Source organism: Strix uralensis, chromosome 4 (genome assembly GCF_047716275.1).
Source record: "Strix uralensis isolate ZFMK-TIS-50842 chromosome 4, bStrUra1, whole genome shotgun sequence".
In the NCBI taxonomy this organism is placed as follows: domain Eukaryota; kingdom Metazoa; phylum Chordata; class Aves; order Strigiformes; family Strigidae; genus Strix; species Strix uralensis.
The window spans coordinates 128,847,567-128,861,182 of record NC_133975.1 but is presented as its reverse complement, the minus strand read 5'-3'; the positions used below and the strand labels follow the sequence as shown (position 1 = coordinate 128,861,182).

The window sequence follows — 13,616 nt, the reverse complement described above, 5'->3', positions numbered from 1 at the left end:
GTCTGTCAGTAAGAGTAGTAGGAGAAATATTCCTTAACTTTTATTTCTACCTAAAAAAAATATAGACAAGCACAGTAACTTTATTACTTTATCAGTTTAACCAAACTATTAAAAACTAGAAAAATCATTCTCTTACTTTCAGTCCTATAGAAACACACAGCTAGATTTAATACTGAAACTCCAGTTGCTTCAGCAGACTTAAAATTCATTATAGCAATTTACTGCATCAAGACCTTCCCAACTCATCTTTACTAAAATAATGAATACTCAAAGTCACTAAAGAATTTCAAAGAGAACTATCTAATCTTCTTCTGGTGGATAGAAAATTCACTCCTTTCACATAGGCAAGAAAGTTCTCAGAACAGGAAGAATCTTGCATCCTATTTAGATTAATATGCTGCAGTATCAGGAGAGGGCACCCTTAGACTGAACTTCTCAGCTAAATGACACCAGGGAAAGATGAGAAGTTCATGAACTATAGCTTAGTTCTTTTCAGAAAACAGAAGGCAGATGTTTACTAAAAATTAATTCAGATTAAAAGAAGTGCAAAACAAAAGAAATAATGATCCTATACTTGTAAAAGTAGTATCTCTTCTTCAAGTGACAATATATTACTCAGTTGCATGTCGCAGCAGGTTTTTGAAACATATAAATAAAGAAATGCCTTATTTCCTTGAGGGTTTTTTTGTTTGGGGTTGGGGTGTTGCTTTTCTTTTTTGTTGCCTATAGTAAAAATCCTGCAGATAAACAAAGCAGCTGCCTGTACTAAATAGCCTAACTACATACGAGATGAGATTTATTACCGAGATTACATCAACATCTCAGATCAGTTTCTCATGACATTTTCATTAATGAAGAGTAAACTTCAGGAAATCTTATTTCAAAAATAAGTCTGACAAAGCATTCTTAATCTCAATGTTTAAAAATTAAAAATCCCTCAAAACTAAAAGCACTTTACAATAAATTTAAGAGCACAGGTTTTTCGTACTGGTGTCAAAAATTAAAACCAGGATTTTCCCTCCTCTATTCATTAAGAATTTAAGCAATATCTGGCTCTGCCACTGATTTGCTAAGAGAACTCACTCAAGTCACCTCACTTGGTTTGTGAAAAGATAAGTAATGTGATGAAAACCAACTGCAACATATACTAAAAATCAATGATGAAAATAGATTATACAGGTATTGAGGAACAGAAACATGAGGTATGTTAAAAGGGACATAAGAAACTGGTTTCACTTAAGGCAGCAGTTCTGAATACGGTTTCAAATCGTAATTTTTAAAACAGAATACAAATATGTTAATTCTCATTTATTTCCTCTTTCATACTCCTCTCCAAAAATCACAAAGAGTTGAAAAACAGTTTTAAAATTTCCTTTTATCACTGCAAAGTTCACTACACAATATCTGAAGAACTGAGGTAGCCTTCTGGAATTCCTCTCTTCTTCTACAACTGTCACAAAGACAACATCTCAGACCTTCTATTACTAATGTAATGTAAGAATAATTGCACATAAAGGAAATACTGTGAGAATACATGAACGTGCATAGTAAAAAGAATTCTTTCCTATTATACAAATTGATATAGGCGACTTATTTGCCTTGTTAATTACAAATAACGACTACTGTAAGATATATTAAAAGGAACTGCCTTAACATTAAAACAAACAGAGCAGGTTATGCTTCAAATGGCAGCCAGCCCAACTACAGAACTGCTCTCTCACAAATTCTTACAACTTATGTGAGCAAGAATCCTGCTCTCTTCTGACTTTGGGCACAGTGGGTCAGAGGCATCCTTGGGTTAAACAATTTTGAGACCGAAATATCAACCAATTATAAAAAAGTATTACCAAAGCATTACGAGACACTGATTTTGTGGAAGTAATTTTTGATTAATACAGATTATAATTCCTTGGATCTTAAAACAGGCCCACATAAAACAACCTCTTGGCTCTTTTTCCTAATACTTGATGATCGCATCTTATGCTGGGAAACTTTTTGCAACTCACATTGTGAGAAAACACTGAAACAGCCTAAAAAGTTCACTGCATAATTAGCTTAAGCTGCCGGGTTTGTTTCTCAGAAAGGAGATCAAAGTCAGAAATGAGTATAACTGAATGTGAAAGAAGAGGAGGAAAAAAATATTACAGAAGTTTAATATAAGAAATAATTCCTCTACAATCCTGCACAGGGTAAAATTAATTGTCAGAAGTATTCTTAATTTATATAAAATGCTTAATTTAGTTAAAATATTCAAAAAGTCTATAGGCACATTTAATCAATTACATTTCTGTGTATTTCAGAAAATTGTGTTTTCAATACTCCTTTAATACTTTCACTTAGACATAAAGGTAGAATACATTCATGTGCTCAAATTTAAATACCTGCCACTCATTAAATAGCATTCAATTTATTTTTTCCATACATTAATCTGAAACCAAAGATCTACGTATTTAACAGACATCAGACTGAAACGCGCTACATACAGCGCTATTTTTGCCTTTTTCTGTATTATCCCAGTGTACGTTTAATGGCACCCACACCAGCAGCATCCCTGAGCTTGAAAATCCAGCACCTGTACGGTCACGTATCAACACCAGCATGACAAAATTTAAAGGAGTCCTGTTAACGACTGTACCTTTAGAGCGCACGAATAGGCCTTTTCTCCCACGTTAATGGACTTTGGATCATCATCATCCAGGTTTTCCCAAATCCTAACATCTCCATCACTGCCACAAGTTACAATGCAGCTGTGGAAAGACACAGGATTTGTCAATATTCAGGAATGGAAAGGACAGCCACTGTAACTTTCAATCCCAAAATGAAAGTGTTACTAAAGTGTTAGGTTTTTTTAAAACTGAAACACAATACATACTGTGCGATACAGCAGATACCTGTAATTATTATATCTAAGTAACTTATTAAACATAGAGGAAAAAAAGTCATGTCTGGTAGCATAACACAGTCCCTTGAGTCTCTGATAACTACCTAGGCCTGGCACTCATCTGAACTGACCCTTAGATATTACAGGGCAATCCTTTTTTTTCCAGGACCTAGCTAGTTTTTCAAATGACTTAATTTGCACTGACTTCTCTGAGAACTGGGCATTTAATTGCCTCCTAAGACTTTGAAAACTTACCTTACAGATGATTACAAAGTTGAGGGCAAAACTAAGAGTGTCAACGCACACTTGACTGAACTTTAACAAGCTTAACATGCTCCAGGCCTACAGAACCCTTAAAAAAAAATAGTTAATAAGGAATTCAAGTTTGCTGGAGTTAGCTTTCACAATTTTAATGCAGTAAACAATAACCTGAAGTCACAGAGCAAATACACAGAAGCTTGCATGGGATTTTTAATTAAAGACATTGTGAATCTATAATCAAGCCTTGCATTTCTTTTTCCTAAAGTTGTTTGCAGTCCCAAAAAATTCTAATTAAACAGCAAAATGCTACAAAGCCAGTGGTGAAGCTGTGAGGCTTCTCTTCTTAGTTCTGCAAAGTCTTTGACAGTAACACAACACTGTGCTGATATGGAATATACTGGTGCTACAGAGTCCAGCAGTAGTGGACCAGTGGTATTTGGCAGAGATGTCTGCATCCTTTTTTAAACATTTGCATGGTAATGGCAAACAAGGCATTTTGTGGGTTTGAGGGATTGTTACCAGACTAAATCTTGAGAGCAGTCTTTGTATCAAGGCTAATGAACTAAAGAAAGGAATAAGAAAATATGGACTTAAACTATACTCAATATGTAAGACTTACCCCTTGCGTTTTGTTTTCTGGTTTACCATTTATTTTTAATCAATAACAAGGTAACGGCAAATATTTAGTTTATATTTATACATTCAGGAACTAGCTCAAGAATAACAAGATAGCAAGAGCAAGCCGATATTGGTCTTCTTCAACTCTATTTTTAATTTCTTAGTGCTTATGTGAACATATTTACTCCCACACTACATTGATTTCTGCTGGATTCTATGAAGTCACTCTTACAAAAGTGCATATAGAGTTTATATATATATACACACACACGTATACTATATATATATGTATAGATATGTATATGCTTACAATTAAGTTATGTCAATCACTTCAAAATTCAGAGCATCCAAACATCTCTTACAGCCAGTTCTTGACACAGGCCAAACCCAAAGGATTCGCCAGACCAAGCCAGGCCATGAATCCACCCCAGTCCCTCAGGGAGCAGTGGCTGGTACAGTCACTCCGGGGAAAGCAGGGGCCAGGAACAAGGGCCATCCCCCCCCCCGGCTGTACTTCACCCTGGTCTCGAGAAACCGGGCCGTTACCTCCCAGTGTCATCGAAGCAGACGTCCGTGTGGCCCTCGGTGTGGCCGTACCGCATCGGCTTCTGCGTAGCTGCCATCTTCGCTCTCCCCTGCTTCTTTGTGGGGGATAAAAGAGAAATAAAATAAATTAAAAGGAAAAACTTCGGAAGAGCCTCAGAAGACCGGGCAAGGTCAGAGCTGCTGGGACACCCACCCACCCACGGGGGCTGGGGCCACCCGCCGTGCCCGGCCTCAGGGGGTTTCAGCCGGGCACATACCAGACACGGCGCCGGCACCTCCGCACGTCGGCAGGGCCTGGCCGTGGAAGCGAACCGAGAGAGAAAAGGGGGGAAAAAACGGGTTACCGAGGGGCGGGGGGTGCCGGGGCCTGTCCCTCAGGCCGAGCCAGGCCGCAGGCGGGCCCCCCAGCCCTCCCCATCAGAGGCCGCGGCTCCCCCCGCGCCGGGCGAGGGGCCCGGGGCCACCCACCGGAGCAGGCCCGAGGCCGCGCCGCCTTCCCGCCCGCTCGCCGCGCCGGCCCCGCCGCCCGCTTCGAGCCTTCCCGCGCCCGGCCCCGCCGCCCAAGCCCGCCCCGGGGGCCGGGCCGGTGCCCGTCAGAGCCCGGGGCGGGGCTGCGCGCAGGCGGGGCTGGGGCCGGCCCCGGCCGGCCGGCAGAGCCCGCGGGGATGGCGGCGGCAGGCGCGGCCGCGGCCGCCTCACAGCCGCTGCGCTCCGGCGGGTGAGGGCACACGGGGCTGCCACCGCCGCGCTCCCCGCGGGAGCCCGCACAGCGGGAGGGGCCGGCGACCTTCCTCCTCCTCCTCCTCTTCCACCTTCTGCCTCCGGCGCGGGTCAGGCCGCCCTGGCCGGCTGAGGGAGCGGCTTCCCCGGGGCGGGCAGCGCCGATCGGCCGCTCCCTCCGGACGATCGTAAGTTGGGGTCGGGAGGAGCCGGGGCGGCGGGTCTGCGCCCTTGTCAGCGGGGGGGGCTCGGTCCACGGTGGGTGCCCACTTTTCCTGTGAAAAAACTGCGGGTGGGGACATGCCCGATGTATATATCCTAATGTATAAAGTGCATATGTGTTCACTGTATGCATTTAGGTATATACCTGTTTAATGGCAGCCCCTCAGAGGCTCGGGAATGGCAAGGAAAGCCCAAAGGAGGGGCAGTGTCCCCGCTTAGCCAAAATCCCCATCACAGCAAAGTGTTGCAGGGAGGCTGGGGAGTGCTCTCGCCCGAGTAAGGGCTGCAGGATCAAACCCATTTGGCGATCGTTACGGTAATTATGGAATTACTCTGTAATTATAGCCATCCCGATGCGTGCGCTTCGATATAGTTGACAGCGATCGTAGTGAGGCAGGTAGCGATTGCACTGCAAAAATCATTAAGCTTTCGCGTGCTGAAAAATAGGAAGAAAGCGGCGTGGTTTATTTCTCGAAGGACAAAAATTTTTGGAGCTTGATGTACCTGAAATAAGGAGAAAAAAAAAACAAAAAACAACCCAGAGTTCTCTATTTTCCCTTGATGCAGCTTTAATGATCCGGCCCAGTTTACTCCTGCTTCTAAGAAAAATTGCTTCCAGGCAAAACCCTTTATCTTCAGTTTTGTTCTGCAGCAGATTTATCAGTGGTTGGGGTGAGCAGAGTGATTTATTTATGTTGGAAATGTGGTCGGACTCTCCATAACAGTCACACTGTTGGTACTTTCATGAATGAGTAAGTGACAGGATTACAAAGCAGGCACGCTTCTTTTAAAAAAAACAAAAAGAAAAGCCCAGATTTCATTATTAAACCTCGTGGAAGCTGTGTAGAGACATGGTTTCCATGGGTGTATCCTGACATATTTCAGTAAATCGTGATTTCTGGTGAGGATAACGTGTTCTAGCAAAATGATTCGAGCTGAACCGCTTATCAGATGAGTGGGAAGACCAAGCTATTCTTACAGCAGCCTTCCTGCAAGCCGCTGCCTGGGACGGAGACAAATGTATGTCAACTGTATTTTATTTTTCTTTATTATTTTAATTTGCAGAAACTCTCATACGAACTGCACCTAAAATATTTTATAATGTAAAAGCCGGTTTAAGTTCAGTTCTATATATAAACTAAATTAATTGTCTGGAGGTGCTGCCTGCTGGGGTAACTCTGAACGGCATGGGAGAACTGGGGAGAGGTTTTTTGGGGGGTGGGGGGGATCCCATAGTCATTTGGCCAAGGGACTGCAGGCCCTGTGGCTTTGTCATGTCCGAAGTGGCACGGCATCAAATGAAAAGTTATTCTTTAAATCCGGTCGGGAACTCAACCTGCTGCTGGCTTGATTAATAGGTGTAAGCGGCTGCGAGCGGAGCGGCAGGGCGGGCGCCAGGAATCATGCTGCTCTCCTCTTCGGTTTCTGGGTGGAGCACGAAGTGTTGGTCATGGACCATAAAGCTTTTACTGATTTAGCGCTGCTGCGGTCTGCCGAGCGCTGCGTGCGTCTCTCCTTCAGCACATAAGCAGAGTTTCATTAAAGTAGTAGAAAAGAGCAGCCCTCACCTTTGGCACCTGCTTCCAGATCACTTTTACCTCTTGGATATGAATAAAATAGCCCCAGTTTTGGGGGTAGGTGGGCATGACTGCATGTCCCTTCCTCCTCCAGTTCTGGGGGTATACAGACCCAGGGTGAATCAAGAGTATTTCCAAGTAAGAAGCATTATAAGTTATGATCGGTATCTTTAGACAGTCGCTTTCTTTTGTGTGTGTGTGTGATTATTGCTTTCATTTGCTGGAAGGGCCTCTGGAATCTAGTTTAGGTGTTCTTGAACAGTATCATAAATCAAAATAAACATAGTCAAAACTGAAGAAAAATAAGTTAAGACAGAGGAATTTGGACTTAATGTTATCCTTAATAGGTTGGGCTTTTTTCCAAAATAAGTCAATAACAGCTCAACTTCAGTGGAAGGTCAGGTTTTAAAATGCGGTCTTGTGGCCAAAATCTAATTGGGTGAAATTAATGAAAACAGCATGTGACCGGTGAGAATTTTTTTAAATAACTTTTATGTAAGTTGAAAGAAAAAAGGAAAAGTAGTCCAATTTATTACAGCTTGCTCTTCTCTCTCAGGATTTTATCAGCTCTAGAAGAACATCAGCTTCTGTAACAATTCCAAAATGGATTTATTGCTCTTTGTGTGAATCTCCTTTTCTTGTTTAATTAGAGGCATAACACAGCGACGCTTTGGCTTTTGTGTACTTGGACAGAAAACTTGCAAAGTACTTCCTTCACTAGAAGGGTTGTGTGGCATGGGAGCACCAAAGAGGTGGTGGGACCTCCATCCTCAGAGGTTTTCAGGACGTGGCCAGACCACGCCGTGGGTCCCCTGAGCCCACGCTGGCAGCGGTCTCGCTCCGAGCGGGAGGGTGGGCATCTCTGCCTCAGGCAGTGCTTTGCTGACATGACATACAATATTCTGCTGCTTCGTTACACCAAAAGGGAAGCAGCTTGATGAAGAGGACTTAGAGATACCAGGTTAGAGGCAAGGATCCAGCAGCTCAGGACACAAATATCGAGTTAAAGCGGTTCAGTATTTATTGAATAAGTAAAAAAAAAAAAAAGTCTGTCTGTGCTTACAGTTTTGATTCTCCTACTGGAGTTATTGAGTACTTGCCACTGATTTAATTAGACATATGGTGAGGCTGTAACTGTCTTATCACAGTTGTTGATTACAGCCTACCTCTGGCTAGGAGGTAATATTGTTATTGCCTCCAAATAGCTGCTAGATATTGCTTTTAGCTTGGGCTTGGGGTTTTAGTGTTGAGGCATCAGCGCTTGAAAGAAAAAGCATCTTGGGCAGCCATCTGCACCCCCCCCCCCCCCCGCAGCCTGGCGAGAGACGTGCTTCTGAAGGAGGGAGCTGTGCACATTATAAAAACAACAACAAAACCCACCCATCTCTCTGCTTGTCCTCAGGGACTGTAAGCTGTGACAGCGTTGGATAACCTTGAACTAGAAGCCGGATCCCGTGGCCCGAAGTGAACTCTGCTTATCCCTGCATGTTGCTTTATCTTTGCCGTTTGCTCAGGCAGAAGAGTTTGAAGCGTAAGGGTTTTGTCAAATCTGCCTGCTTCTGAGATGCCTAAGGTATCCCCGTGTACAAGGCGGCTTTTGTAGGCAGGAGACTTAATTATATCTACCGAAAGGGTCTCAGAACTGATGCGTGTAAGCTGCACAGTGCTGGACTCCTCCATTTAACCTTGCCCTGTAGGGAAAAGCACACTCCGTCTTCCCTCTCGTTTATCCTTGCCCTCCCCTCCTGCTCTTTCAGTTGTGTTCCAGCCGTTAATGGATGTTTGGTCCATGGCACTTCCCTTGGACGCTTGCAGCACAAGGAATAGCTGGGTTATGTGGATAGCCTTAAGTGGTAATGCAGCACTGAATGCTTCCCTGCCCTTTATGACTTTTTCTTTCCAACACCCGGATTATTTTTGGTCCCCGTTTTATTGGTGGGCTGTGAATCACGGATTCGGAAGGGTATGAAGGCGTGACCCCTTTTGGTAATGCCAGACGATGGGATTTGGGCACCTAACGACGCTGTGGCTGATGTGTGTTTCAGAAGGCAGCTTGCCCACGAGCACGCGGATGTTCGTAACACATTTGGTAACCGAGGTTTTGTCTCCTGAGTCACAAGCTGACCCCTGAACCATCCTTTACTTTTCTTTTGCAAGGTCACGTTCAAACCTGGCTTTACTAGGATGGCATCCCTTTTTCTTCCTTTATTCCGTGCTCTTTTCACGGGCCTGGTGTTGTGTCTGATTAGCAATTACTGCTCTGACGTGGCAGAATTGGCGCCTGGGTTCCAGCAGCCTTCAAACCCCAGGGAAACAGCTCTCTCTGTTGCTGGCTAATGGTGCATGTCTTACAGCATCACGTGCTGTTTCTCTAGTTTAGGTTTCAGGGTTCAGGTACCACTGGTGATTCGTGACAGAAGGAAGGTACAAAGTAGAAGGTGGCTTTACAGTTAAATACAACAGCAACCTAGAAATGACGTAAAACACTGAAATTATTTCAGTTGCAAGGCTGAAGTTAGGAGATAATGGGCCTTTTCAGTACTTCTGGGTTTTGTACATTTTGCAGTTTTTAATTAAAAGCCCATATTCTGGCTTTTATTATCAGAATAAGCGTGTTCTTATTCCTTATATGGGCTGGATGTGCAGAATGAGATAACTGAAGGTTTCAAAAGCAATTACAAACTGTCATATCCTAATTTTTAAGTACTTGACTTTGCAACCTCAATGATATCTCTCTGTCCAATTAAAAATCCCATATATAGAAAGTTAATGTATTTTATCACAGGATTAATCTAGAATAGCTTTTTGTCTTTAGCAGTTATACCAGGATAAATGAGATTGCTTTTTTTCCTCTTTTTTAATTGTGGAGAAAATTTGGTGCTCCACTCTAGTTGTCTCTGGATGAAAAGTATCAATGTTACAAAAGCAGTCAATGAATCTTGCTCTAAATAAAGGTGTTTTGGGTCTCATACACAAAGGTTGCCTTTCTCCTCTCTGCAATGCAGTCTGCAATGTTTTCACTGAAAAGTGGTTTGCAAAACCCTGAGAGAGGAAAAAGACATCTTTATTTTAATCTTTGATTTGTAATTGCTGGAATATGGACCCTGTTCTGTGATTCCACTTGGTACCAGTGAGGTACTATTCATCTAGATTGCTCTAATGCCAGGTTTTTTCAACATACTTGCAATATTTAACCTATTTTACCCTCGTTCTACATTTCTGCATCTCCTCCCTTTCCCTCCTTTTTTCCTTTCCCCCACAGCTCTCAGGTTTGTGGATTATAAATAAGGAATGCAATGTCAAAAATTCCTGGGTGAAAGTTACATCTGGGATGTATTTGGCCCACAGATTGCGTGTTAGCCTTTTGGCACGGCAGTCTTATTCTTTTACTGAAAGCAGAGGCTAAAACTCGGCCTGCGCAGCCCCCGGGGGACCGCAGAGAGGTTGTGTCATGCTGGCTAATCCTGATGATGAGAATGGATTGAATGGAGAGAGGAAGTGGATGCCCTTTTCTTTTCCTGCTTCGTATTTACCATGTCAATTAGTTTAAATAAAAAAAAAAAAAAAACCAAACGAAAAGACACAACAGAAAATCCACAGCCAAAAAAACCCAGTGGAATAGAGGAGCTGTGCATCGTTTTGGTGCAAAGACATCGTGGTACGTGATGGAAAATATTTCTATGTTCTGCCATGCCTCGGGAGACTACAGCATACATAACACGTTGCTATCTATGTACCTTGAAAAAATTCTGCTCTACTTTCAACTGATTAATCAAAAGGGGATTTTTTTTTTTTCTTTTTCAAAGCGCAACACTCAAAAGGAAACCTCTTATCTATTTGAAAATTCAATACACTTTTGGAAACAAAAGAGAATGAAATCAGCAACTGTAGGTCTCAAAGCAACACTGATTTTAATAATGTAAACTTTCTTCTCTAATGAGTAATAAGCAGTTCCATCTTTCACGGCCTTTTAAAATTGCTTTTAGGAAGGGACTGGATTTGTTTTAATCCTTTTCAGTATGTAAAGCCCCAGATATTTCAATCCCTTAGGGGCTCAGTATTTTCTAGCTCTGTTTGAAAAGGCAGAGGAAAACAGCTTTCAGAAATTGACGGAATCTGTGACTGATATAATTTTTATTTTTTTTTTAATCCAGAAAGTGACCCAAAAGTGTCAGTTAAGAATAAGATCTCTAGCATCCCACCCTGTGGATTAGTAGCAAACAGGCACATCATCTAGGTACAGTAGCTCTTTGTACTCTGACCTAGTTGTTTCTGTTCTGGCTTGTTCCTTCTTGAAAGGTTATTTGGAAGAGATGCAGAATTTGCTCAATAAACAGCTAAAGCAGTATCACCTGCCACGTGAAGTGCTTCCCTTTAAAATGGACCCTAGCACAGTAGGGGTCCATTGGTCCATTTACCAACACCTAAAACTCTGCTCTGCTGCATAGTCAGAATGGATGCTCTAAAAACACCTAAAATGGTTTATTCTGGAGGATTCTTTTCCCGAGGAAGGGTTAAGAGAGCCTTGTCTGGGATCAGGATGGTATTTATGGGGTGTACTAGTGAATTCAGCTTGATTGTAGTATTTTTACATGGTCAGCAATTAATTGTTGCTGTTGTCCAGTGTACACCTGCATTGTGTTGTGTGCATGCATAGCTGTTAATTTAGCTGTGTTTTCTTTCTCCTTAGATATTTCCAGAAAGTGCCTCGAGGAAGCTTCCTTGTGTAGAAAAACCCTACAAGAAACACAGTGAGCTTTCTGGCAACTTGTGAAACAAAGCTGTCAAAATGGCAGAAAATAAGGACAGTAATCTTAAAAACGCAGATGTGAGACCCAAAAGCAGCCGGAGCAGAAGCGCGGACAGAAAGGATGGTTACGTCTGGAGTGGAAAGAAGCTCTCCTGGTCAAAAAAGAGTGAGCATTGTTCTGATGCTGAAACAGCAAGTGCTGCAGGGAGGTCAGGGACTAATTTAAGGAGCCAAGAGAGGAAGTATAGCTGCTCGTCTATCGAGCTGGATCTAGACCGTTCGTGCGGTCACAGGTTTTTAGGACGGTCTCTCAAACAGAAGCTGCAAGATGCTGTGGGTCAGTGCTTTCCCATAAAGAATTGTAGCAGTCGGCACGCCTCAGGACTGCCATCAAAAAGAAAAATTCATATCAGTGAGTTAATGCTAGATAAGTGTCCTTTCCCTCCGCGCTCGGAGCTAGCTTTTCGGTGGCACTTGATCAAAAGACATACAGCCCCTATAAGTCCAAAAGCAGAAGACTGGATAATTGCTGATTTATCCCAGCAGGAGGAAAGGGAGGATCAGCTGCAAGACGATGAGATTGCCAATGGGGGAACGGACTCTCCCTCCCAGTCCTGTGACTTTACTGACAGCGGTTCCTCTAGGGGTGATTCGAGGTCTGAGTCAGTCACAGGTAAGGTGGGAAGGAGCAGCAAAGATGAGAGTGATATGGACTCTGACGATGAAGTTATAACACTGTGCACAAGTTCTAGAAAAAGAAACAAGCCCAAATGGGAAACGGATGATGAGCTGCTACGGATGGAAACACCTCCGAAATACCATACGCAGATCGATTATGTCCACTGCCTAGTCCCAGACCTCCTCCAGATCAATAACAATCCCTGCTACTGGGGAGTCATGGATAAATATGCAGCTGAGGCACTGCTAGAAGGAAAGCCAGAGGGAACCTTTTTGTTACGAGATTCTGCCCAGGAAGACTATTTGTTTTCTGTGAGCTTCAGGCGCTACAGTCGTTCCCTCCACGCGCGGATAGAGCAGTGGAATCACAACTTCAGCTTTGATGCCCATGATCCTTGTGTCTTCCACTCTCCGGACATCACGGGACTCTTAGAGCACTACAAAGATCCAAGTTCCTGTATGTTCTTTGAACCGCTTTTATCCACTCCACTAAACAGGACTTTTCCTTTTTCTCTTCAACATATATGTAGAACGGTTATTTGCAACTGTACAACTTACGACGGTATTGATGCCCTTCCCATTCCTCCATCGGTGAAGCTGTATCTGAAGGAATATCATTATAAGTCAAAAGTTAGAGTACTCAGGATTGATGTACCAGAGCAGCAAAGCTAGAAAATATTTTTATGAAAGAATGAAATTGTCTCTAAACAGACAAATATTATGTTCAATCTTTCTTCCTTCTAGGTTTTTTTTTTAATAGCAATTTTATGGGTTTTTTTTCTTTTTTTCCCTGCAGATTATTTACCACCCAAACTAGCCTCTGTCTAAAGGCTTTTTTATCCAAATGTACTTTGAGTCCTCCCACCTCTCTTTTTTAGAAATGATACTCATTGTGGGCTTTTGGTACTGTTCCCAGACTAGACTTTTACGGAATTTCAGGTAGGCTTTCTGGTATTTCTATAGATGGATAGTCTTTAGACCTAAAACCCCTAAAAATCAGTTTTGAACTTGATCTGTCTTTTATATTGTATTTACATTTGTTGCTGACATGTTTGAAATAATGCACTGTTAACTAAAGATTGACTCATCTGTATTTTCTGCATTTCTTTTAAAATGAGTGCTCTAGCCTCTGTGTGTGTGTGTATGTATGTCCGTCCGTATTTAATATAGTAAATTCATCAGTCTATTTCTAACATCACTATTCCTAGCAAAATGAAGTTTGAAAGAGGATATGATCTTTCTATAAATACATCAGGGGACTAAACACCAGGGAGGGGAAAAACAATTCACGTTAAGGACCACACTCAGTATAGGAAAAACAGGTATAAACCGGCCGTGAAAAGATTTTGCCTAGAAAAGAAGA

General features: G+C 42.7%; 2 protein-coding genes across 6 annotated transcripts in view; one reads left to right on the top strand and one right to left on the bottom strand.

Annotated features, from left to right (window-relative positions):
• The window catches only part of WDHD1 (WD repeat and HMG-box DNA binding protein 1), a 30,422-nt gene extending 25,575 nt beyond the window's left edge, over positions 1–4,847 (bottom strand). For 2 of the 3 annotated variants that reach the window (XM_074869166.1, XM_074869168.1), the window contains exons 1-3: positions 4,775–4,847; positions 4,307–4,401; positions 2,636–2,747 (exon numbers count right to left, since the gene is read on the bottom strand). In XM_074869166.1, coding sequence (XP_074725267.1) covers positions 2,636–2,747; positions 4,307–4,383 — 189 coding nt within the window. In that variant the 5' untranslated portion in view covers positions 4,384–4,401; positions 4,775–4,847. The remainder of the gene's footprint in view (positions 1–2,635; positions 2,748–4,306; positions 4,402–4,774) is intronic. The other variant, XM_074869167.1, reaches the window with a different exon arrangement.
• A 96-nt stretch (positions 4,848–4,943) lies between these two features.
• SOCS4 (suppressor of cytokine signaling 4) lies at positions 4,944–13,378 on the top strand. Of its 3 annotated transcripts, none has more exons than XM_074869164.1 (3): positions 4,959–5,214; positions 8,228–8,356; positions 11,516–13,378. In XM_074869164.1, the coding sequence occupies exon 3, from the start codon at positions 11,615–11,617 to the stop codon at positions 12,923–12,925; it is 1,311 nt and encodes a 436-aa protein (XP_074725265.1). In that variant the 5' UTR covers positions 4,959–5,214; positions 8,228–8,356; positions 11,516–11,614; the 3' UTR covers positions 12,926–13,378. The 3 variants fall into 3 exon arrangements, with proteins under 3 accessions (XP_074725262.1, XP_074725265.1, XP_074725266.1); XM_074869165.1 differs by having other exon boundaries at positions 8,228–8,398; XM_074869161.1 differs by lacking the exon at positions 8,228–8,356 and having other exon boundaries at positions 4,944–5,214.
• The last annotated feature ends 238 nt before the right edge of the window (positions 13,379–13,616 follow it).